The following is a 27,750-nucleotide window of genomic DNA, read 5'->3' on the forward strand; positions in this document are numbered from 1 at the left end:
GGAAATGTTTGCCTCGGCCTTTTGATGGTGTGGGCGTGTGGCACCGAATGGAGATGTTGACATGCGGAGTAAGCCCTCTTCATTCTTTTCAAATTATGTGATATTAGATTATATTAGCAGTGATGCTACTTTTTGCCCCACACTTGACAAATTACGGTTGTCTGTTCGACATATTCCCACTTGAAGCCAAGCCACCGCCAGACGATGGACCCCCTGCTGTTTTTCTTGGGAATTAATTCTTCCTTCATTTGTTACCAGATTGGCACCTTCTTTCTCTCGTATTACCACTCGCACCACAGCTAACGTTACCCATGCCGCTACCTCTCTGCTCCGCGAGGGCGTATACGTATGTGATGTATGATGTGACAGTATGTAACGTATGTAGAAGGTGCGCTTGCTGTCTGTGAGAAGGAGACACAAGAAGAAGTGGGAAGAGCCTGTCGTGTAATGCCAGCAGCTAAAAGCAACTGCGTGAGAACGTATACTCGAATATCACAATATAGTCATTTTCTATATCGCACAGAGACAAACCCGCGATGTATCGCGTATATCGATATATCGCCCGGCCATAGTCTCTACTATTTTAATTTTAGTCCAAACATGTGGCGAAGCACACACAAGTCTTTGCACCAAACGTCTCTTTCTCGCTAGAATGGCCGCAGTCATTTGTGCATAAAGCTGTGCAAGTTTGCACGTGCTTTCCAAAAACAATGTCCAAAGTCCCTTTCAGCTGTCACAAATCACATTGCAAGAACTAAATGATTACATTTGCATTGACTTCTCCCAGTATTGTGGGAGTTCTGATAATCAGCATATATTCTGCATAAATTGAAGATGACGTCAAACTCGCTAAATGCATTGCGGTTGCTATTTTGCTCGTTGGAGACACAATCCACGATGCACAAATTCAGTAGATCAATTTTACACATGTTCTAATTCACGCAAACCTTTCGTTATTATTTATGGAGTATTTTTTGAATGAAGTGAAGAAAAGTGAACAAAAGTGTTAGCAATTGCTATGTAATGGAAAAGGGGTAGGGTTAAATAAGCTCTGCTTCTCACTACTACTTTTCGAACTTGTTGAAAAGAGAACCTGAAAATTGTGACGTATAATCAGAATCAGAATCAGAATCAGCTTTATTCTCATTACGCAGGGTAACGAGATTGAGGCCATTCCATACAGTGCGATGTGTGCATGCAAGAAAACAATGTGTAAATATATAAAAATATAAAAAATATAGAAGTGCAAAGAAAGGTGTGGAAAAGAACAGTGTACACCAGTGACGTGCGGTGAGGTTGATGGCTGGTGAGGCACTGACTTCATCACAGTCAGATTTACAAACATATGAACCCTAAAGAGTATCTTATTCACCATTTGATTGGCAGCAGTATTAGGCAGCTCATACCAGCATTCTTCCCTGCTTGGCACTCAGCTTTAAGGGTTGGAATTGGGGGTTAAATCACCAAAAATTATTCCCGGGCATGGCGCGGCTCCGCTGCTGCCCACTGCTCCGCTCACCTCCCAGGGGGTGATCAAGGGGATGGGTCAAATGCAGAGGACACATTTCTCCACACCTAGTGTGTGTGTGACAATCATTGGTACTTTAACTAAACTTTAACTTTACACATACAAACTGTAGCACACAAAAAAAGCACAGTTAATTAAAAAAACGTTATTATGGTCTTACCTTTACTCATAAGTGCGGGAACAGTGGTGTTCGTGTTGGAGGAGTTGTAAATGAATGAAATATGAAATCCGTGCTGCAGTCTGCAGGTGTACCTAATGTTGTGTCCCTGCAGTCGTTCACGGCTCCTCCGGCGCGAGTATTGTTGTTTTTGCACTTTTTGGCTTCTTGTTAACTGACTTTTTTTGGGTGGATTCGGTCTTGCACGTGGAGGGTTTGGGTGTGGGCTTTGGTTGGTGTGGTGCTCCCGTCGGGGGGTGCATTCTGCGGCGGGGGCGCATTAATCGGCACCAGGAGGCGGGATTACTGCGAGCCTCACACAGTGCGTCTTCGCAGCAGTTTTATGATTGCTCAGCACAAGAAATACTTTACACACATACAGTTGTTGACAAAATACACTGTACATTATATACCTCAGCTAACTAAACTATGGAAATGTATAATATAATTCATATAGCAATACGGTCTCACTGCACAGCAGGCCAGCAGTTAGCCGAGTCCCCAATCCATGTTGAGGCACAACTGAGTGACGTGCCTCAACTGGCTGCTGATCACCGCACCGTCTCTTCTCAGTATTTGAACAGCAAATGTGAAAATTCAGCGATTTTGAATAAAAATAATCTAAAACTGGTGAAGTTAAATGGAAAATAACTTTATAGTATAATCACTGAATACATATAACAATGTAATTCATTTTTTTTCTTTTTACATTTTTTTTCTTTCCATGATGGCAGGTGAGGCGCCGCACGCCACTGGTGTACACTCTATACTCTCTGTACAATGTACACGCTATACACTCTGTGCAAAATGTACACCCTATACACTCTGCACAAATGTGACCCTATACACTCTGTACAAATGTACACTCTATACAGTGGGTGAAATGAATATATACATGAATATCTACATGCATACCATAATGTTGTAATTGTTTGCATGTTCGAAATAAACTCAAACTAAAAAAAAAGGAACAGAACATTTTAAAGTGCATTGATGGAAAGGAACAAAAAATAAACTGAGATTTATTTAAAAAGGTAGCAAAGGAAATGGAAATGCCGGTTTCATTGGGACTCCGGAACGAAATATGAATGAGATGAAAGAAGGTATATTAAAGGCAAATAAGTTAGCATACACAAACCTCTTCACGCTGCATTTGTGCACTCCAAACTAATTAGCAATAACTCTGTATTCCGCACAACCGGCAAGCTTGTCCAAAACAATAGCAACCGTCAAAGTTGTATCGGGGTGCGAGCGGTCGTTTCCTTTGGCCTTAAACTGCCTTCCATCAATCTACAGAGCTTATTGAATTAACTTTGAGACATTGGAAAGTTTTCTTTCCATTCTATGTCCGAAAATACCATTAACAACTCTCCCCTACCAATCTTTGTTTTGGACCTTTATCCAATCCAGCAAGTTCGACACCTTTTTGGTAGTAGTGTCATGTTCGTGGCGCAATCTAAGATAATATTTAATGCTGTCTGCTATTTAACATCAGCATAGCCATTAGAGACGTAATATTTGTAATCTGTACCAATAATACAGTGAATACAATGTACAACAAGTACTGCGCTGTTTATTTGTAAGGAGATGCAAATAAGCCTTGTTTTGGTGTGACATCACAGGTCAACCGGAAAAGCATAACATTAATCCACGCTAAAAGGAAATAAGAGCCCCCCAGTGGGCGGGAAGCACATGGCGTATGACCAATAGTCGCATTAGAGCAGTGCTTTTCAACCACTGTGCCGCGAGTGTGCCGTGAGATATTGTCTGGTGTGCCGTGGGAAATTATATAACTTCACCTAATTGGTCCAAAAAATATTTTTTGCAAATCAGTAATTATAATCGGCCAATAATGTGCCGTTGCTTAGTGTCTGTGCTGTGTAAAACTCAGCAGGGTAACCACATAATACTCCATGTCAGTAGGTGGCAGCAGGTAGTTAATTGCTTTGTAAAAGTCGGAATGTGTCGGGTGAGACAAGGATGGTTTGTTTTGATCCCAATATGCAGACCACATCGGGAGGCAGTGTGCAGGTAAAAAGGTATGTAATGCTTCAACCAAAAATTAACGAAAGGGAAAGGCAATGGCTATGCAAAACGAAAGTAAAACTGCACTGGCTACAAAGTAAACAGAAACAGAATGCTGGATGACAGCAAAAACTTACAGCATCCACAAAGTACATCCGTTCTTGACATGACAATCAACAATGTTCTCACAAGGAAGGATAGCAACAATATAAATAGTCTTGCTTGCTAACACAAACCAGGTGTGCGGAATAGCGCTCAAAGGAAGACATGAAACTGCTACAGAAAAACACCAACAAAACAGGAAGGGCCACCAAAATAACAGCGCAAGACAAGAACTAAAACACTGCACACAGGAAAACACCAACAAACTCAAAATAAGGCACGACGACCTGGTGGAGTTTCATTTTTTAACGTTTTCTGCTGGTGGTGTGCCTTCGGATTTTTTAATGAGAAAAATGTGCCTTGCCTCAAAAAAGGTTGAAAAACACTGCATTAGAGAATGTGCGTGGACAGTAGGACTTCACATGTAGGTGAGAAAATACAAAAGAACACACTATTTGAGAAAGAACTATTTGAGAAATCAGACTAATTTAGTCAATGAAATGTCGCGTGGGTTCAGTTTAAAAGCTCAACTGTTCATGCAGTCGTTACGTTGGTTTAAGCGTTGTCTCTTTGCCGCACAAGATAGCCTGTTTTCCAACGGATACATTTACTGCGTAGTCACATTACCCGTCACTCCTCAAATCCTAATCCGAAATACAGTACACAATACATTTTCAGTATGCAATTCACAACAATTTTGTTAATGTGTTTGTAGCACTGTGTAAAAGTAATGTACTGTAAACATACCCTCAGTGTTCATTGTGTTGTTGCCAATGTTTTACTGCGTCAGTTGTAAGAGAAAGCTCACACCTCATTGTCACTCAATACATTTGAGTGAAGCAAAGAGCCTGTAGTCATTTCTGACTCATACTTTTCTCCCTTTTTAAAGTACACAATTGTAACACAACCCACGGTCATGTGTAAAGTGGCTTAGACCAAATAAGGGACACAAACTAATACAAGACTAATACTATACAAGTTTTAAGGCCGGAGAATGTACTGTATCAGCAGTCCATGAATGCCCAGACATGTTGTCAGCCTGGGAGATGGGAGCCGTCAGTCTTACCAAATGCCTGGAATCTCAGCAGAAAAGGGAAAGTGGTTGACAGGGCACAAACTGTTGAGACAAGGCATTGTTGGCACAGGTCACAATACTCGCATCTGTCCGTCTGGTTGCTGCACCATTGTTAACTTGTGGGCCACATACACCACGGGGGAATAGAGAAAATAGATACTCTTATTCTTAGAAAATGTACCTGTCTCAGCTGAGATGATGTTTCAATTCTCAAATGATAGGAAGATCAGAGTGAAAACCTAACTTGTAAAACATCTGCTATGAGTCAAATGATGTGTGATCGCATTAAGCTCAGAGACCCCTGCACCATAGCCTTGGACCTGAAGTGTTCTTTCATGTCCGATCAGGTTCAGAAATGTTTGTTTATACAACATGTCCAAAAACAATAAGGAAGGAGGGACTTCCAAGAAAAAGCCCCGCAGTTTTTATTAGACACAGCCCTCCCAAGGAGCTTGCCTCTGGACTGGCAGACCACTGTTTGGTATTGTGGGCTGAACTCTTGGATTCCCTAGTTTGACTCAAAAACATGACAATGTGTGAGCTTGGTAGTGCTTTGAGGTAAAGTGATGTGTTTCATAGAAAAGTTTGCTAGCTTGCATCGTCCTGTGAATCCACAGCTGTACCCTGGAGGTCAGAGGTCACATTTTGTCACAGTGTAGAGTGGTTTTGAAAGACCATAACCATGCTTAGCAGGGCGTGTCTGGAATTTGTCACAGTCAGAACTGTTTAGGGAGAATTTGGAAACAGGTGAAAACTTGCTTCATGTCGACTTGATTTTCCATTAAGTTTCATCTAAAACTATTCATATGCGTGTTATTACGGCTGCTTCATCTTAAGAAATCCCCCCCCTACTAAGTTATTTTCTTCCATTCTGTTTTGTGTGTGATCAGCTACAGTAGTGCCTGAGTTGGCTGCTTCCCTCTCCCAGTCTGCCAAAACAAGTCCAAAGGTCAGTCATTCTACAGGTCCTCTGAGGCTAAATTCTTAAAACTTACACTTGAGAAACAATGGGGGAAAAGAACAAAAGTATTAGGCTAATTTTAGTGTGAGTGATTGACACCTTGCCATTATACCTATGTGATATATATTTCTGTCTTCTTTTACTCTTCTGGGATTAATTTGGAGTGTGTTTTTGTTCAGCCATAGATTCAAAACATTTGTAAGGACAGAGGTCACTGATGTTGGATGAGAGGGGCTTTTGTACCTTTAAGTTACTCAAAGCACTTTGACACTGTTACTTTATGTCATTCACCTTCTGATGACGCAGCATCAGGGGATGAATGGGGGTTCAGCATCTTGCTCAAGGAAAATTTGACATGATCATGATGATTGTATTTGCGACCTTTTAGGTTAGGATACAGATCAGAATGTCATACAGGAACCCTTCATTCATCCATTTTCTACCGCTTGTCCCTTTTGGGGTCGCGGTCAGCTGCATTCGAGCAGAAGGCAGGGTACACCCTGGACAAGTCACCACCTCATCACAGGGCCAACACAGACAGACAACATTCACATTCACACACTAGGGCCAATTTGATTGATTGATTGATTGAGACTTTTATTAGTAGGTTGCACAGTGAAGTACATATTCCGTACAATTGACCACTAAATGGTAACACCCGAATACGTTTTTCAACTTGTTTAAGTCGGGGTCCACTTAAATTGATTCATGATACAGATATATACTATCATATATACTATCATCATAATACAGTCATCACACAAGATAATCATCAGGGTGTATGCATTGAATTATTTACATTATTTACAATTCGGGGGGGGGGGGGGGGGGGGGTAGGTTTGGTTGTTATTATCAGTCATCAACAATTGAGAACAGAAATATGGATATTGAAACAGTGTAGGTCTGACTTGGTAGGATATGTACAGCAAGTAGTGGACATAGAGAGAGAGAGAGAGAGAGAGAGAGATCAAAAGGCATAAAAAAAATATCTGCATTTGATTGTTTACATTTGATTATTAACAATCCGGGGAGGGTCTTAGTTTAGGGTTGAAGTTGCCTGGAGGCGTACTTTTATTGCGGTTTTGAAGGAGGATAGAGATGCCCTTTCTTTTATACCTGTTGGGAGCGCATTCCACATTGATGTGGCATATAAAGAGAATGAGTTAAGACCTTTGTTAGATTGGAATCTGGGTTTAACGTGGTTAGTGGAGCTCCCCCTGGTGTTGTGGTTATGGCGGTCATTTACGTTAAGGAAGTAGTTTGAAATGTACTTCGGTATCAGGGAGGTGTAGCGGATTTTATAGACTATTTAGTGTTGCCAATCAACCTATCCCCATCATACAGGAACATTTACTAAAATATTTTACTAGAATGAAGTTAATTTATTTGCTCAAACCCTGCTAGTAGTTTTAAAGCCCAGTCGGGTTTTATTTTGATGTGAAATTTGCCAGTGAGCACACAAATCAGTCTCCTCACTCATCTTTGCACTGACGTATGCATTGACCTGATCACTGATATTAAAAAAATCCGTGGCACTTTTCACATAACCATCCACTTTTAAGAAAAAAGAACATGTCTAGTCAAAATAAATTGCGTGATTAATCTTCGTATGTACATCATTTGTGCAATAATTGTTTTGAATAATCACATGAGTTAACTTGTAATTTTTGACAGCCCTATTCAAAAACATTTTCTCTAATCATATTTTCACTTTCTGTATAGAGAATGCAAGGAGGCGTAATATCCCTCATGTCCAAAAGGCGCCTCTCAAAGGAGAGCGTGGTGGGAGATCAACTTGCGACTGCAGAGGTTGACAAGGGGGTTAAAGGATAGACTGATCCCAGACCAGTGAGGCCACAACACAAACTACTTCCAAATAAATTGTATTTAATTCCTCAAATTAAAATAGACCCATATGTACCTACATGTAATCAATTGGGTTATGTTAAAAATGGTGGGCGGGGACAGTCTGCAGTCATTGATTGATTGATTGATTGAGACTTGTATTAGTAGATTGCACAGTGCAGTACATATTCCGTACAATTGACCACTAAATGGTAACACCCGAATAAGTTTTTCAACTTGTTTGAGTTGGGGTCCACGTTAATCAATTCATGGTCTACGTGACTCACATCCGGATGACTGATGGGCAAATGGACAATGTTACCAAATTGGCAATGAAAAAGTAAAAGATATCAAGTCTTCATCTTCATCCTGAATCAAAATAAAATACCAAAGAAGCCATCAGGTGCCAGAGAAATGGACATTGAAACAGTGTAGGTCTGACTTGGTAGGATATGGACAGCAAGTAGTGGACATAAAGAGAGAGAGAGAGATCAGAAGGCATAGGAAAAGTATCTACATTTGATTGTTTACATTTGATTATTAACAATCCGGGGAGGGTGTTAGTTTAGGGTTGAAGTTGCCTGGAGGTGTACTTTTATTGCGGTTTTGAAGGAGGATAGAGATGCCCTTTCTTTTATACCTGTTGGGAGCGCATTCCACATTGATGTGGCATAGAAAGAGAATGAGTTAAGACCTTTGTTAGATCGGAATCTGGGTTTAACGTGGTTAGTGGAGCTCCCCCTGGTGTTGTCAAGCATCAACCATAGTGTTGGGGCTCCATAATTGCTGCCGGCGTTCTGTCGATGTTCACAACCCATCGATATCTGCAACCCACCACTACTGAGCATCCTTGAACAAAATAACCATCGGAAGCAGCTCCCTCGTGTGGAGTCCTTGTGTAGCCTATGTTACTTCACAATTTTTATGTAAAAACTCACTATTAAAAAAATATGAATTTTAGGTCAACAATCCTATTGGAGCAGGTGGTATTTGCACTTTTAGCTGTTTTTGTGACGATCTGTCACTTCATTTCTGTTTGTTTCCTTGTTTTGTATTTACTTCCCATCAGTGCTCTTATTTTGTTTCCATTTTCTGTTTGTCCCGCTGAGCACTGTGGTTCTTCCCTCACCTGATGATGATTGGCAGCCGTTGTGGATGCACACCTCAGTGCTCGAAGATTGATCTATGTTTGGACCTGTTATGCACGACCGCTTCACTTTCTGTTTTGAGTAAATTAAAACTCATCTTACCTGCTCTCCGTTCTGCTGGTTCTTGCATCTAGGGGTCACTAAAACTGCAGCCATGCGAGTTCCTAACAGTTTTGCCAAAACATAGCTCTAGCAAAATGCCACTAGAGATGTGTTGTCCTGCAAAAGTGGACCATTAAGGTTATGTATTGTTGTCTGTGTGTGCTTGGGGGTTTATGAGTGTAGTGTTAGTGCTGGTGTTAGTGAAGGCATGTTTGATCATGTCGGAGTCCTTGAGTATGCCTGAGGGGGGAACAAGTTACCCACGTGTAACTTTTTGAAAAGTCTCAACTTGCCTATTCCTTCCAATCTACTCCTTTTTCTCACCTCACCTTTTCAAATAAAAACACCCGCTATAACGTGGAAATGGCCACTTCATTACAACTTTATCGAACAATTCTCCAAAGTACATTGTGGGTTACTTTTAAAATGCAGATTAATCATAGCTGCTTTAAGTTCATAACTGGCTCAATAAAATATTGGTAAAGATAAAAGCTAACTATTTAAAAAAATAAATAAAAGTTTGTCAGAAGACGATTGGGAGAAGCCGTTTCCCAGGTGCTATAGAACCCCCACTGGATTAGTGCAGACAGGGATCTAATAAGGACACACAACTCTACAATCCCCCTGCCTGCCCAAAAGAAAAGAGAGGTGGGGAGAGTGGGAGGGAGGCAGTGATAACAGATCAGAGGGGAGGAAGGGAGAGGTGGGATTGTGATTTCAGCAGCAGGCAGGCTGGAGCTCACCTCCAATTGCAAGCCAGATACCAAGCAGGCCTTGACTGTTGAACATCTCTCACACTATCTGCCTGGTATACATGAATGAACCCCTCTGTGTGCTGGAACCATGGTTGGACTCTCTTCCACTGTTGTGCAGGGTAAGTGTTGCCCAGTGCTCACTTCTCTACATATTGTAGGCTGAATAAGGGACAGGAGTTTGTCAAGATATCCGCCTACTAACAATGAGATGTATTAATTGTAAAGCTTTGCAAAATGGAAGCCTGATGTGAGACACAGATGGATGTCAGCTTCATGGTTCTTGTTGATACCATCCTGCTAGCTCGCCACTGTACGGTTTAAAAAGGTAAACCCTGTTCTGGATTTTGTTTCTACCACAGGATATGTAGGCATGTTGGTTGGTTATTATTATTATTGTGGTATCATACCAATGCGACAATCAGTGTGTCCTATGCCAATGAAGACAATCTAATTAATGCAACTTCACTGATAGTGTAGTGGTTCACTTGGCTGTGTTCAGTTCAGTTTCCACTGTTTGTGTGAATGTTTGCCCGTCTCGATACAATCCCGTGATTGACTGTCAGCCAGTTCAAGGTGTGATTGGATAAAGCACTAGCTCCCTGCACACCTGAACTGGATAAGATGTACAGAGCATGTAGGGATAGACTTTTAGGATACATGTAAACTTTTTTTTTATCTGTTTTAAAATATACCGAATAAAATGTCTTATCGTTGATCTAACACATAGTGATAATGAGTTGAGATTAGAGATGTCAGATAATGGCTTTTTTTGCCGATATTGTCCAAGTCTTAATTACCGATTCCGATATCAACTGATACCGATATATACATTTGTGGAATTAACACATTACTATGCCTAATTTTGTTGTAATGCCCCTCTGGATGCATTAAACAATGTAACAAGGTTTTCCAAAATAAATCAACTTAAGTTATGTAAAAAACTGCCAACATGGCACTGCCATATTTATTATGGAAGTCACAAAGTGCATTATTTTTTTTAACATGCCTCAAAACAGCAGCTTGGAATTTGGGACATGCTCTCCCTGAGAGAGCATGAGGAGGTTGAGGTGGGCGGGGTTGGGGGGGTCGGGGTTGAGGTGGGGGAGGTAGGGGGTAGCGCGGGGTGTATATTGTAGCATCCCGGAAGAGTTAGTGCTACAAGGGGTTCTGGGTATTTGTTCTGTTGTGTTTATGTTGTGTTACGGTGCGGATGTTCTCCTGAAATATGTATGTTGTTAGGATTGAGTTCAAGGGTGGACCCCGGGATGCAGAGAATGGAGGCAGGGTATGCGATAAAAAATGAAAATATTTAGTAAGTCCAAAATGGTAACTAAGGGTGATGGGGCAAAAGTGCACACCATGGGAAATATAACAAAAGTAGTCTCTTTCAGAGGTTGGTGGAGCAAAGGTCAGGACGCACACAGCGTAGCAAAAACTAGTCCTCTCAAAACAAGGTGGCTAGGAAAACAAAAACACAACGAGGTCAATATTACAGAAATATGCGAAGGCAACATACCAGGGAAGCAGAATCAAGGTAGCACATGTCAGAGCGGAGTTCAGGAACAATAACCGGCAGGGACCAGCTGGTGGAGACGCGCTTAAATGCTACCAGGAAGTGATTAGCAGCAGGTGTTGGGGACAAAAGACTGGGGAAGAAACTGACAAACCAATAGAGAAGGCAGGGAGAAGACAACAAACATAACATTTGTCATTCTTTGTTGGTGTGGGTTCACAGTCTGGCACATATTTGTAACAGTGTTAAAGTTGTTTATACGGCCACCCTCAGTGTGACCCCCGACTTAAACAAGTTAACAAACGTATTCGGGTGTTACCATTTAGTGGTCAATTGTACGGAATATGTACTGTACTGTGCAATCTACTATTAAAAGTCTCAATCAATCAATCAATCAAACCTGTATGGCTGTTGACCAACTATGCCTTGCATTCACTTGTGTGTGTGAAAAGCCGTAGATATTATGTGATTGGGCCGGCACGCAAAGGCAGTGCCTTTAAGGTGTATTGGCGCTCTGTACTTCTCCCTACGTCCGTGTACCACTCTACAGCGGTGTTTTAAAAACTCATACATTTTACTTTTTGAAACTGATACCGATAATTTCCGATATTACATTTTAAAGCATTTATCGGCCGATAATATCGGCAGTCCGATATTATCGGACATCTCTAGTTGACATATTCGGCATTGATCATAACAGACTGGACCAGTGTACCGAAACAGTGCGGGTTTTTATATGATGCTGTAAGACTTGCTTGAAAAATTGAAATCTAACTAAAAAATGCCTTATTTTCATTTAATTTTGTGACATGCAAGTTGAAGAGAATTGTAATTATAAAATTATAACTTTCAATAATTCAATAATATGAAATACAATTCCCGAGCAAATTGTCATAATTATTGGAGCAAAACCCACAGCATGACAGAACACAGGAACTGTGCATAACAATAACTTTTGGTGTAATTTAATTATCAGAATCCCGGGGTTTATGAATGCACCTTGCTCACCATAACAGTGATTAGTGCATTAAGGAAGAGTTGTGTTGCTTTTGCGGTGGTGGACCCGAGGATTGCTGTTGACTTGTTGAGGTTGGCAATAAAGTTTAAAAAGAGTGTCAGACTCTGTGTGGTGATGCTACATCACTTACAAGATGTTATTTGCACAATATTAACTTTAAGCACTTGTTTCAGGTGGCTGAGTCTGCATCCATTTAGCTCTTAAAAGAGGCACCGGTATTTACTTATTAGGGTTCTGGTTATTGATGTTCACGTTGGGTTTTGTTACCCATCCCTAGTTCCAAGTATGCTCAGCTAATACAATATGATACACAAAACATTGCTGGTGGCTCATTTGTGAAGCAGATTTGTTATCTTGCATCATGGTATTTTAGGATAAACACTAAGGATTTACATTTAACACTCAATTCAACACTAGTTTTTCTTGTTGCAGCACTTTATCTCTAGATCAGGGGTGTCAAACTCAAATACAGAGTGGGCCAAAATGTAAAACTGAACAAAGCCGCGGGCCAAGGTTGAACAAATTAACCTTTTAATAGGGACCCAAACAAGTTTTGCATTGAATATTGAACAAGCAAGGCTCATATAACTTTATAGTGGCATGCAAAATCGAGTTTCAAATAATAATAATAATAATAAAAAAATATCAATGGCATATCAAATCCAATTTAAATAAAAATTGAATGCCTCTTTTCTATTTGCTGCCTTCTGAGGTAAATATCAAAATAAACTTTTTCCACAGGCTAATACATTTGAAAATAAAATAACAATGAATAAACCAACCATTCAGGACTTTAAACGGCTCAGTTTGCAACACACTGATCTAATCTAATGTGCCCAAGCCAGATACCTGTCATCTTTTCTTGGATGCTAGTTCATTAATGTCGGGGCTCAGGCTTTGAGCTGAGGCAACCTTCATTATCGAACAAAGGTGTTCGTCAGACATTATATCTCGTAGTACACCCGGACCACAGTCTCGGGGGCGTGCCTTAAAGGCACTACCTTTAATGTCCTCTACGAGCTGTTGTCACGTCCGCTTTTCATCAATTCTAACAACGTGCCGGCCCAGTCAGAAAATATGTGCGGCTCCTGCACGTGCACACGTGAATGCAACGCATACTTGATCCACAGCGATACCGGTTACAATGAGGGTGACCATATAAACAACATTAACTCTGTTAGAAATATACGCCACACTGTGAATCCACACCAAACAAGAATGACAAACACATTTTGGGAGAACATCCGCACTGTAACACAACATAAACACAACAGAACAAATACCCAGAACCCTTTGCAGCACTAACTCTTCCGGGACGCTACAAAATACACCCCCCGCTACCACCAAACCTGAGACCTACCTGAGACCTGCTCAGTGGCCTTGTGGTTAGAGTGTCCGCCCTGAGATCGGTAGGTCCTGAGTTCATACCAAAGACTACAAAAATGGGACTCATTACCTCCCTCAGCATCCAGGGTTGGATTTGGGGGTTAAATCACCAAATTATTCCCGGGCGCGGCTACCGCAGCTGTTCACTGCTCCCCTGTGGGAATGGGTCAAATGCAGAGGATAATTTCACCACACCTACTCTGTGTGTGTGACAATCATTGGCACTTTAACTTTAACTTTTTTACACAAAAGCTACTGAAAATAAGAGTGTTTTGGGACCCTTTCCACCCTTCTTATCAAAGTATAGTAATATCAAATTCCTTAAAGGGGAACTGCACTTTTTGGGGAATTTTGCCTATCGTTGACAATCATTATGAGAGACAGGAAGACAAAAGTCTTTTTTTTTTTTTTTTTACTGCAGTCTAATTTGTATTAATCGGCTTGTTCTAGGTGGCTAGCAATGCAGCTACTGGGTTTAATTCATTTTTCCCCTAGATCACTTTGAAAATGCATTCAAAAGCCACCAACATTACTTCATTTATGTTCCGTAACCTGCATAAAGACCAAGCTGCAGCGACATTGTTATTGTAAGAGCAAACACTAAGGAACTCTTTTGTTTTAGCGTAGTAACACATCGTCTTGTGACGGCATGCTATGGCATTAGTCGTAAGTTAGCTTCGGAAAGAGGTAAGTTAGTTACTGCGTCAACAGTTGAATGGCTTTTGAGTTTGTAATGCTCAACACAATGCAATAGGACACCCATCTGTACTGAACAAACATTTTACAGTATCTGTGAAGTATGAGCCCATATTTCATGTACCGTATTTTTCGGAGTGTAAGTCGCTCCGTAGTATAAGTCGCACCGGCCAAAAATGCATAATAAAGAAGGAAAAAAACATATATAAGTCGCACTGGAGTATAAGTCGCATTTTTGGGGGGAAATTTATTTGATAAAACCCAACACCAAGAATAGACATTTGAAAGGCAATTTTAAAATAAATAAAGAATAGTGAACAACAGGCTGAATAAGTGTACGTTATATGACGCATAAATAACCAACTGAGAACGTGCCTGGTATGTTAATGTAACATATTATGGTAAGAGTCATTCAAATAACTATAACATATAGAACATGCTATACAATTACCAAACAATCTGTCACTCCTGATCGCTAAATCCCATGAAATCTTATACGTCTAGTCTCTTACGTGAATGAGCTAAATAATATTATTTGATATTTTACGGTAATGTGTTAATAATTTCACACATAAGTCGCTCCTGAGTATAAGTCGCATCCCCCGGCCAAACTATGAAAAAAACTGCGACTTATAGTCCGAAAAATACGGTATTGTCTATGCACGGCTAGCTCCACAGCCTATGTACTGTAGTTGTAATAACAAACATGATATGCTGTATGTATCTAGATCAATATTATAGTGATTTACTCAATGGTCCAGATGGCCGAGGACGTTTTTTTCCTGTTGATTTTGGGTAAGCACCCCATTTTTGTTGGCATAGCTTGCCTCAAAGTTCCACATTTATATCATAAAGTCACGCCCACCTCACTCTCAGATTCCGTCTGCTCCAACTCTCTTCGTGCTCACTTCTATAACCAGTAGTTCATCCTCCATGCATTCAGGTTCAAAAAGATAAGGTTGTGCATCCTCATTTGTCCAAAAATAGTCGTCTTCATTGTCTGATGCCAAGTCTGCCATGATTAGAACACACACGTGTTTGTTCCCGGAAGTAGAAACACACATTTGTTGCCGTAAGTCGGAAGTACGCTGCTATGGGAAAGGAAATAAATGCGCTGAGAAAAGAAGTTCCGGCAATGCTTAAAATAACCAAAATATGGTAAATATTGCACATAGTACATATTTTTATTAACGTGTCTGTTAGTACATTATATATATTAGGGCTGCAACAACTTATCGATTAAATCGATTAAAATCGATTATAAAAATAGTTGGCGATTAATTTAGTCATCGATTCGTTGGAACTATGCTATGTGCATGCGTGGAGGCTTTTTCTAAAAAAAAATTTATAAACCTTTATTTATAAACTGCAACATTTACAAACAGCAGAGAAACAATAATCAAAATAAGTACAAAAACAGTACAAAAGAGCGCCAGGGCGGCACTGAGGCTACGTCTCATGAGGTGAAGGTAAGCTAGCCAATGATGTGTCATGTGCAGCTCACGTGACGACGCCGTCTCCTTTGCGGAAACATTTGAAAAATGGCGCAGGAAATCAGTACGGATAGTTTAACGGAGAAACATCTTGAGGTTATTGCTTCAATGGAGAAAAGTGTACGACCTAAGTCGTCAAAGGTGTGGGAACACTTTACTTTAAAAACTTCAAAGAAGACTGTTTCCTGCAAAATGGCACAGAAGTACAACATTGCTTCAGGAGCACCTGAAAAGGAAACATGTTGGAGCCATGGATGAAGGGAAGAACTCACGGTACGTAACTTTTTAAGTCCATAGTGGCAACAGGCATTCATGAGTTCAGCTTCTTTGTGAGTAACGTTAATGTTATGCCTTTGTTGCAACGCGGGGCTGATAATGTGTCTCCGGCACATTTGACTCCGTTTTGAGAGAGAAACCGCACGGTTACCAATTTCGAAATAAACGTAACGGACAGAAATATCTCAGGTTGGTTTCATAATGGATCAATGTAGCCGGGCCCGAAAAAGCTATATAAATATATTTAGATTCCAGTGACGCTTTAGTATAACTAAACGTTATGAAGGTGCTGGAATATTTCATGCTATTATTCAGAAGCAGCCTAAAATGAATCTTTTATTATTCACAACAGAAACGTGTACAATATCTGATTCAGTTCTGATCTGATGAGTTACATTTCTGTGTTATTATTGCTGTATGCTGCATCCCCAATGTCCAGAACATGGTGCCAGTATGCTGTTTTTTTTAAATAACATACTGGAAAGGATAGACATGTAGTTTATCTCTTTTATCCGATTATTAATCGATTAATCGAAGTAATAATCGACAGATTAATCGATTATCAAATTAATCGTTAGTTGCAGCCCTGATATATATACTTGCAATGTGTATACAAAACGTTGATGGAGGGTTTGGAAGTTGTTTGAGGGGTTTGAAGGCTACAATGGTGACTCCCATTAGCCACTTTTTGCAAGTGTTTTTTGTCATCTTTAGAATCCTAAAAAAAAATAGTGTGTTCTTGTCTTGCATAATGATTGTGAACGATAGGCAACATTTAAAAAAAAAAGTGCAGTTCCCACTTTACCTTGAACACAATGTGCATGTGAAATGTGAACCAGGGAATTCAAAGAAGACACAGCAAGTGACTGCATTTAAATGCAAATTAGTTGATAGTGCCCTGCAGTTACACACACAATAACATTTGAAAGGCCTGAGTTAAAGTGCAAAAAAGAAGAAAAGAGCAACATTTTTTTGACAATAGGTCTGTTTTGTGTTCTTCACATTCCATTCCTGTTGTCACACTGAAGTGACAGATCTCTTTCAACCAATGAAAAGATGCCATCTGAATCTAGAGCTTCCATTCACTTTTGTGAGGTTGCCAAAATGTGGTACGGAACAGTTGTTTTAGTACCCACTAGACATGTAATAAACATTTACTTTCGTCATCTTAACCAGACCGTATGCTCGGTGGAATCAGTGAAGAAACAGTTCGGCCCCTTGGGTTATTTTGTAATGCTGTAGTTTTTGACTCTGGAGAGTCTTGGTTGACATCACATTCCTCTTTAATTAGTTGGAATGTGCTCAACAATATTGTGAAACAGGGTGGCTGCTGAATCACTTAACTGTCACCTCGGACAGAAGTTATTTATGTGTGAGTGTGTGTCAGCGAGACAGACTCAGCAAATCTCATTAAGGAGGGAGGAAAAACAGTGTGTATTTAGCTAAAGTCAGATTATTTTTCATATCAACCGTTTGTTGGGCATGTTGGCACAGGTGCGCCGTTTGCTGACATGATTCTCATTCCCAATCAGTCCCCACATCTCTCCCCCTCCTCATCCATGTAGTTTGTACAGCGTCTGGAACAAAACGTCTACGCATGCATCTTCACCCACAGGCTGCACTTTGCAGAGGCTTGCACTATTAACAAGGTGAGGAATTTGTGTAGTGTTTACCAGCAATTGTCAGACAAGTGACAGGAAGTCAACATTTGAAGGACCGAAGCTATTAAAAAGCTCATGTTTTCATTTGCGGCGTTTTAGGTTTGAAACAGCCCCAGTCAAGGGTGGTAAAAGTTCAGCTTTAAAGGGGAACATTATCACAATTTCAGAAGGGTTAAAACCATTAAAAATCAGTTCCCAGTGGCTTATTTTATTTTTCGAAGTTTTTTTCAAAATTTTACCCATCACGCAATATCCCTAAAAAAAAAGCTTCAAAGTGCCTGATTTTAACCATCGTTATATACACCCGTACATTTTCCTGTGACGTCACACAGTGATGCCAATACAAACAAACACGGCGCATAGAACAGCAAGGTATAGCGACATTAGCTCGGATTCAGACTCGGATTTCAGCGGCTTAAGCGATTCAACAGATTACGCATGTATTGAAACGGATGGTTGCAGTGTGGAGGCAGGTTGCGAAAACGAAATTGAAGAAGAAACTGAAGCTATTGAGCCATATCGGTTTGAACCGTATGCAAGCGAAACCGACGAAAACGACACGACAGCCAGCGACACGGGAGAAAGCGAGGACGAATTTGGCGATCGCCTTCTAACCAACGATTGGTATGTGTTTGTTTGGCATTAAAGGAAACTAACAACTATGAACTAGGTTTACAGCATATGAAATACATTTGGCAACAACATGCACTTTGAGAGTGCAGACAGCCCAGTTTTCATCAATTAATATATTCTGTAGACATACCCTCATCCGCTCTCTTTTCCTGAAAGCTGATCTGTCCAGTCCAGTTGGAAAAGCATCTGCTTTGAGTGTCGCAGGATATCCACACATTCTTGCCATCTCTGTCGTAGCATAGCTTTCGTCGGTAAAGTGTGCGGAACAAACGTCCAATTTCTTGCCACTTTCGCATCTTTGGGCCACTGGTGCAACTTGAATCCGTCCCTGTTCGTGTTGTTACACCCTCCGACAACACACCGACGAGGCATGATGTCTCCAAGGTACGGAAAACAGTCGAAAAAACGGAAAATAACAGAGCTGATTTGACTCGGTGTTTGTAATGTGTTCGAGAAAATGGCGGATTGCTTCGTTGTGACGTCACATCCGAGAGCGAATAATAGAAAGGCGTTTAATTCGCCAAAATTCACCCATTTAGAGTTCGGAAATCGGTTACAAAAATATATCGTCTTTTTTCTGCAACATCAAGGTATATATTGACGCTTACCTAGGTCTGGTGATTATGTTCCCCTTTAACTAAAACATGTGAAACCTCCAGTTTGATTTGGTTTCCTTCCTATTGGAAGGCAAACAACTGCAAACCTAAATGATCATCTGTGGTTTTAGGTATGCGTGATGCTGTGATTTTAAAAGCATGACTTTGGATTTAAAGGTGGTCCTTTGTGCCTCATGGGTCAAATAGAACTTCATTCTCATTTTGGGCAAACTCTGTGGCATATGTCAGCATTTATTAAATCAGAGTTTATTAAGCTCTAGTTCGAGTATACAGAAATGTTGTTCACAGTTTTGTGTCAAGGCATCGCCATTATGTGCTTGCTAGATCTGATTTAGCGCTGACTATAATTTGTAATCCTCTGACTCACAGTTTTGTCTCCAAGGTTAGGGGAAGCACAGTTTCACTCCAGAGCCTGAATCTAAACAGCTGGAATCTTTGGCAAAGTGACAGCATTCACTTGGCCAAACATTGACTCCTCGCACAGTGAGTCGGATCATAATGAGAAGGGTCAAAGTGGGAGATCCGTGCATGAATCAATTCCTCATGCCAACTTCATGGAGTGTGGTTTTAGTACAATTGAAGGAAATGCTTGTAAAGAAGAAGTACAACAAACGGCTACTACTCCTTCAAGATAGCAAAAAATAATGAACCAATCAGGATCGCTGGGCGGTATTTCATAGATGTGACGTAGCGCCGAAGCGACTGTTTGATTCAAACAACAATGACGGCACGCAGCGAGGAGTCGTGTGCTAACATTGATTCTGCTATTGCAACTGTTTTGTCCAATCTATCCAATATTAATTCTTTAAAAGATGAACAGAGAACGGTTTTGAAGGCATTTATTAACCTTTCGCTCTGTCGTAATCCAATATGTCGGCTGTTCTGTTTTGGATTTCCCAGCGTCGCTCTCATCAGCGTCACGGGTTGATTTCGATGTGAGTGGTTGAAGTAGCACGTTATTCAAGATAATGGACAAGTGGTTTATCCAATCATATACAACTATTTTTTAACAAGGCCCTGCCTTCTGAAATACATCTCCTATTGAGAAGTCCCAGATCCTTGTGTGGAGCTCAGCGAACTACAAGAATCTGGCGAGAGTCAGGTTTAGGGATGATGTTTGATAAGAAATTATCGAGTTCGAGCCTATCCTCTTATCGAACCGATTCCTTATCGATTCTCTTATCGAATCCAGATAGGTTGTTGTATATGGAAAAAAACACAAGATTTGGTTTAACAAAAGCTCACTTTTGTTATATAAGAAAAAAACAAAATAAAATAAATAAATAAATATCGACTGTTACCCCCCTAAAAAATAAAATAAATAAATATTGACTGTTGTTACCCAAAGTATATTAAGTGGGATTTTTCAGAAAAACAAATATATACAGTAACACAAAAACAACCTGTCTCTGTGATCACTATAGGTGTATGAATAATATTATAGTGTTAAATAAAATCAGTCCCTTGGGCACAAAACTGAAAATAATACAGCTCTCCAAAAAGTGCACTTCTGCTGCTATTGGAACATACTAACTACACACACAGGCAGACAGCTAACAAACAATCCAAGACGTCTAATTACGTTCCAAAGCAGATTAATCCATTTAGGCTCTTTATTGTTGTTGATCTTGCTTTGTCTTTTCCTATCTTTACTTTTGTCTTGCACTGGACTGTTATTTTTATTTTTTTTAAACTGAAATACACACAATGACAAATGTATAAGCTATTTGATTCAATTAACATACTAAAATTTAATACACAATATGTAAATATTAGCTTCACACAAATATACAGTACTATCATCAAACAAATACTTCTGAGTGTTGAAACTATTTCGATGGTGGAAATACACGACTGGCAGCCATTTTAAGTCCTCAAATCATCTATTGAAACAGTGCACAAAAATTGTTTTTCAATAAACATCTTAGTTTTAAATTTAACCACTTTCCACCTTAATACTGAGTTACATAAACAAGTTAAACAGTTTACTTACAGACTTATCTTTTCTGAGGCTTGTAAGAGCTAACACAACTTGTCTACTTCTCAATTGTCTCATGAACTGAACTGACTCGCCAGTGGCCAGACTAATGACGCGAAGTATTTTCATATCGCCACAAGGTGTCAGTAAGAGTCTACAATCAAATGGGCATAACATTGCCCATTTGGGATTCGTTCCCAGGGATTCGAATAAAGAACCAACTCTTTTTCTTTACTATAGTGGTCTCGATAACGGGTACTGGTTCTCAAAAAGGGATTTGAGTCCGAGGACTCGGTTTTTTTCTTATCGAACAACCGGGAAAACTGATTTCGAGCATCATCCCTAGTCAGGTTACAGTTTACTCTCACAGCATTGACACAAAACATGCATACATAACACATGGTCGTACTGTAATGTAATTAATATACACATTGTACACATTCACAAAGCTGACCCTTTTCAATATCCACTGACTGAACTTCTCGATTGAAACACCTTAAATACACACCTTCTAAGACTGCATGTGTTTGTGTGTGACTGGTTGATTAATTGATTGAAACTTTTATTAGTAGATTGCACAGTACAGTACATATTCCGTACAATTGACCACTAAATGGTAACACCCGAATACGTTTTTCAACTTGTTTAAGTCGGGGTCCACGTTAGTCAATTCATGGTAAATGGTGCAACAAGTCTTGTGGCCATATGGCCGGCCGCCCAACAAAGAATTTTCTGGCTGAGCGACTGTCCGATGGCTGACCCCAACAAGATGCATGGTTCAGCAGGTCTTACTAATGTAGTTGGATGCTGAAAATGGAGTAGGAAGAAAAGAGCTTGTGGTGGGTTTGGGTGTGATGGAGATGTTGGAGCTCAACCAGTTGTCAACAAGTTGTGAGGTTTTATAGGAGTACAAAATTGCACGCTAGCACACGACAGTGTTGAATGAAAAGCAATGAAAAGGACACATAATTGTAGTTTGGTTTTTAGAGGACTTGCTTGGTTCTGGAATCACATTGGATAACACTGGAATTCCAACACACGTTTGCCAGTGCAGCAGCTTGTCCAGCAGCTGTGGGGATTAAGGGGCATTTTTACCAGATGGTATCAACTTTAGCGTGCAGCTGCTTCTTAGTTGTTGTTTTTTTTTTTTACTCTTTTTAGATTTATCACCTGGTAGTTTTAAGTGTATAATATTATTTATTATTGAACTCAGCACATCTTTGCTTACAGGCATGGCATTGTTTGGTTTATTGTTTGTGACCTAAAACTACATAGAGTAACTATGCTTCATTAAACTTTGAAGACGATTAGAATATAACGGGCAAAAACCCATTCTTTTTTAATTAAATTATGATCATACAGTAGATGTCATATGTCTTGCGATTAATTTTCAACGACTGCCTCGTTCCTGTCAGAACACAAATGCTGCTGATTGCAGAAACTGCAACACCTTTTATCTACCGTATTTTTCGGACTATAGGTCGCACCGGCCGAAAATGCATAATGAAGAAGGAAAACAACATATATAAGTCGCACATGCAAATTAGTAACATATTGGCTCTTAATTAGTCATTGTTACCGTATTTTTCGGAGTATAAGTCGCTCCGGAGTATAAGTCGCATCGGCCGAAAATGCATAATAAAGAAGGGAAAAAACATATATAAGTCGCACTGGAGGATAAGTCGCATTTTTTGGGGAAATTTATTTGATAAAACCCAACTCCAAGAATAGACATTTGAAAGGCAATTTAAAATAAATAAAGAACAGTGAACAACAGGCTGAATAAGTGTACGTTATATGACGCATAAAGAACCAACTGAGAGCGTGCCTGGTATGTTAACGTAACATATTATGGTAAGAGTCATTCAAATAACTATAATATATAGAACATGCTATACGTTTACCAAACAATCTGTCACTCCCAATCGCTAAATCCCATGAAATCTTATACATCTAGTTTCTTACGTGAATGAGCTAAATAATATTATTTGATATTTTACGGTAATGTGTTAATAATTTCACACATAAGTCGCTCCTGAGTATAAGTCGCACCCCCGGCCAAACTATGAAAAAAACTACGACTTATAGTCCGAAAAATACGGTACTTTTTTTAGTTTAGCCTTGGGGGAGGTCTGCCCGTTGGATTAGTACATTTCTGTTTGCTGTTGTACATTTTGGCTATAGTACTTCACAGTGTAATGTTGGAAGATGTCTCATATATTGGTTACCTCCATGTAGCAAGAGGTGCATTGTTTCTGAAACAGCTTTGGTGTCATATCGCAAAAGAATGGTGTACCGAATTATGTTTCTACGTGTGGTTCTAATTGACGCCTAATGTGATATTGCTGCAGGCAAAATGAAAACAATAAAGACTTATTATTGGGAGAGAATCTTGACCTGTATCATCACCAGACAATGCTCTGTGCAAACAACATCTGTATTAGTTTTATTATGCGTTATTCACTGGACCGAACATTTTTTTGTGTTGGGCTGTCGCTATGACAACCAACCACAATGACGAGTACAATGGAATGTAAGGGATCCTTGAAATAAGGGTTCATGAAAATCTGGCTCTATTTTCAGGGAGTGGGAGCATCTCAAATCAACATATGATGTGACCGCTTTGTTATCTAACTCTTCAAAGTTGTTCATTTCAAACAGGATCCAACTCTTGGCTCGTGTGCGTACGTGCCTTCAAATCTCCCACCTCTAGGATAAAGATCAGGTCTCTACAATGAAAAGCTTGGCTGCTGCCTCGTAAATGGGCTCTCTAATATGTTGTTTTTGTCACACTCTCATAGTTCTGTCAACATAATGTCAAAGCTTTTGATTTTCCTTCTCACCGTTTGATTAAAATCTGCTTTTTTTTCCTGTCAGTGCGAGCCAGACGTGTTTCTGAGCTGCTGCATGAAAATGTTACTGGTTGGTTTTTGTTTTAGGGTTTTGGTGTCTTCAGTTCCTGTTTGTTCTGCTTTAATGAGGACCCATGTGTCCTGTCACTCGATGCTTGTATTGTTATTGTTGAGTCTGGGGTCTATCAAAGGAGGAGAGTGATGGTCAGAAAAGGGAAATACAGAGCAACAGCAAAGGGACAAAAGAGACATGCATCTATTAGGGCTTGTTTAGACATTGTACCCCGACCTTTACTCTCTCTGATGACACCCTGACCTTTCACCTCGCTGCAGCAATGGAGGTGTTGGTGAGTGAGCTGAATGCACTCCTAAAGTTGCTGGACCAGGAGACTCTGAGCTCTTCAACCCAGGAGAAGAAGATCGCCGTGTGGAACCTCTTGCAGAAGATACAACCATCAGGTCAGCCACAAATAATGAAGACTATCCCAGGATAAAATATACAGTCGCGATCGAAAGTTTACATACACTTGTAAAGAACGTAATGTCATGGCTAGGGCTGCAACAACTAATCGGTTAAATGGATTAAAATCGATTATAAAAATAGTTGGCGATTAATTTAGTCATCGATTCGTTGGATCTATGCTATGCGCATGCGCAGAGGCTACTTTTTTTATTTATTTTTTATTTTTTTATTTTTATAAACCTTTATTTATAAACTGCAACATTTACAAACAGCTGAGAAACAATAATCAAAATAAGTATGGTGCCAGTATGCTGTTTTTTCCCCAATAAAATACCGGAAAGGATAGAAATTTAGTTTGTCTCTTTTATCCGATTATTAATCGATTAATCGAAGTAATAATCAACAGATTAATCGATTATCAAATTAGTTGTTAGTTGCAGCCCTAGACATGGCTGTCTTGAGTTTTCCAATAATTTCTACAACTCTGATTTTTTTTGTGATAGAGAGATTGGAGCACATACTTGTTGGTCACAAAAAAACATTCATGAAGTTTGGTTCTTTTATGAATTTATTATGGTTCTATTGAAAATGTGACCAAACGTGCTGGGTCAAAAGTATACATACAGCAATGTTAATATTTGGTTACATGTCCCTTGGCAAGTTTCACTGCAAAAAGGCGCTTTTGGTAGAAATCCACAAGCTTGAATTTTTGACCACTCTTCTTGACGAAATTGGTGCAGTTCAGCTAAATTTGTTGGTTTTCTGACATGCACTTGTTTCTTCAGCATTGTCCACACATTTAAGTGAGGACATTGAGAAGGCAATTCTAAAACCTTAATGCTAGCCTGATATAGCCATTCCTTTACCACTTTTGAGGTGTGTTTGGGGTCATTGTCCTGTTGGAACACCCTATTGCGCCCAAGACCCAACCTCCGGGCTGATGATTTTAGGTTGTCCTGAAGAATTTGGAGGTAATCCTCCTTTATTGTTGTCCCATTTACTCTCTGTAAAGCACCAGTTCCATTGGCAGCAAAACAGGCCCAGAGCATAATACTACCACCACCATGCTTGACGGTTGGTATGGTGTTCCTGGGATTAAAGGCCTTACTTTTTCTCCTCCAAACATATTGCTGGGTATTGTGGCCAAACAGCTCAATTTGTGTTTCTCCTGACATCACATGGACAAAGATAAGACCTTCTGGAGGAAAGTTCTGTGGTCAGATTTGGTCACATTTTCAGTAGACCCATAATACATTCATAAAAGAACTGAACTTCATGAATGTTTTTTGTGACCAACAAGTATGTGCTCCAATCACTCTATCACAAAAAAATAAGAGTTGTAGAAATGATTGGAAACTCAAGTCTCATGACATTATGTTCTTTACAAGTGTATGTAAACTTTTGACCAGGACTGTACATGCAATGTTACCTCAGTGTTCCTTTTTTGTGATTCAGTTTCTAACACGTTTTTTTTTTTAAGTTGTCACTGTTGTAGTACGGCCAAAAATTGCGCATAACAAACTTGTCCGTCTGCCCTATAGAATCAAGTGCCCAAACAAAGAATCCCACACGTTGGTGACTAAGTAACTTTTTTTGTGTATGACTGCAAACTAACTCACCATGGGGCCAAAGATGATCTGTTAGGGCTACAACCCCAGGATGCAGAGACAGAGGCGACATGCAGGAAAACATGTCTTTAATCATGCTCACACAGAGCAAATCTACACCCAAAATAAAAAAAATGCATCCAACATACAGATTACACTCATAATTGTTAAGTAATGAACCAGCGTTGTCTGTCACTTTAACTGCTTAAGAACCCTGCTGATTAGTAATTAGAGTTGCACACCACAGCCTCCCCATACAGGTGTAAAGGGAATCTATTCAATACAAATCACAGAACCGGAACTAATGGAAAACAACATGAAAAGCAAATTAAACAATGGTAAAATGTATGTTAAATGTTCATGTATCCATTTCATTCATCAATTAAATATATTTTCTGCATGTAAAATTATAATTATTCTCTATAAATCGTGTTTTATAGTTTTATGTTTGGGTGTCTGAAAATGTTTTATTTAATTGACGTAATTGGAAAAATGGTTTAGTTTTTCGTATGATTCGGTTTTCATCTGACCTTTTGGAAATAATTACAGTACGACCTCTATTTACGAGGTTTGGTTCTTCAATATGTTTCACAAACTGAAAAGTTTGTATAGTGAAGCAGAGTTTCCCATAAGAATCAATGTAAACATTAATATTTGGTTCTAGCTTTGACAAAAGTCCCTATTTTAGTAAAAAAAAAAAAAAAGCACACTTTGAAGACAAGTATGTTGTATATACAGTATCAATCCAAAAGGCTCAAAAATAATTTTCATCCAAACAACATTACAGCAAACTTAAATGTCCACACACACACACACACACACACACACACACACACATACACACACACACACACACACACACACACACAGGTTCAAGTCTTGTTGGTGCGCTCCAAACCAAAATAAGGAAAATCATTTTACCTTGTGTCTTGGAATATTTATGGCATTGATTAATTAATACACTGGGTACTGGTACTCTGAGTGTTGGAGTGACAAACAAGCAGTGGCTTCACGCAGTCACCACTAGCGTTAGCACAAACTAGCAGTGTGAGGCGATCCTTCATCGGCTTGTGTCACGGTTGTGCCTTCTCCTTCGATGTAGTCTGCACAAAAAATCACCGGCTGCCCCCTCCCCTCCCTGAAGGATTTACACAACTCCCGCTGCCTCAACAGAGCAAAAAGCATCACTAAGGACAGCACACACCCTGGCTTCCACCTGTTCGACCTGCTACCATCGGGCAGGTGCTACAGGTGCATCAGAGCCAGAACAAACAGGCTCAGAGACAGCTTCTTTCCCAGAGCTGTCACCATCTTGAACTATATCTTATAATAATAATTCACCCCAATACAATATCCTACCCTAATACCCTACTGTGCAATATTACCCTTCGAGTGCAATACATCTGACACTGATTGTTATTTATTACTCCGGTACTCTTGTCTTGTTCTGTATATTGTACAGGATTGCTTATTATTTTTATTGGATTGTAGTCTGTTTATTTCAATTGTTAGTTTTTTCTTTATTACCTCTTGTGTAATTTATTTTTACCCCATATTTGTTCCCACTATAAACCTTAAATTGGAGTCCTTAATCTCGTTATATGCAAATATAATGACAATAAAGTCAATTCTATTCTATTCTATTCTAACAAACGTTCGCTGTGGCATCTTTTTCGGTCTCCTCGCAATTAATGACTTGCTGTGGAACAAATCCTCTTTCACTGATAATCTCCTCGAACTGAGGGGGCCGCAAGCCGCGGGCTAACTAGCTAAAATGCTAGCTGTATAGCTTGTCTAGCAACTCGAAGTTAAACAGCAAGACTGTGAGAACCTGGACACATTTAAAGCGTTTCTAATCA

At 39.7% G+C, this 27,750-nt stretch overlaps 1 protein-coding gene across 4 annotated transcripts in view; it reads left to right on the forward strand.

Annotated features, from left to right (window-relative positions):
* Positions 1 to 27,750, forward strand: part of afap1l1a (actin filament associated protein 1-like 1a) — an 87,503-nt gene that overhangs the window by 28,847 nt on the left and 30,906 nt on the right. For 2 of the 4 annotated variants that reach the window (XM_061927759.2, XM_061927761.2), the window contains exons 1-2: positions 9,661 to 9,817; positions 24,155 to 24,280. In XM_061927759.2, coding sequence (XP_061783743.2) covers positions 9,787 to 9,817; positions 24,155 to 24,280 — 157 coding nt within the window. In that variant the 5' untranslated portion in view covers positions 9,661 to 9,786. Of the gene's footprint in view, positions 1 to 9,660; positions 9,818 to 24,154; positions 24,281 to 27,750 lie in introns of those variants that run through there. The other 2 variants (XM_061927758.2, XM_061927760.2) reach the window with 1 other exon arrangement.

The sequence above is a fragment of the Nerophis lumbriciformis genome, linkage group LG35, assembly GCF_033978685.3.
Source record: "Nerophis lumbriciformis linkage group LG35, RoL_Nlum_v2.1, whole genome shotgun sequence".
NCBI lineage: Eukaryota > Metazoa > Chordata > Actinopteri > Syngnathiformes > Syngnathidae > Nerophis > Nerophis lumbriciformis.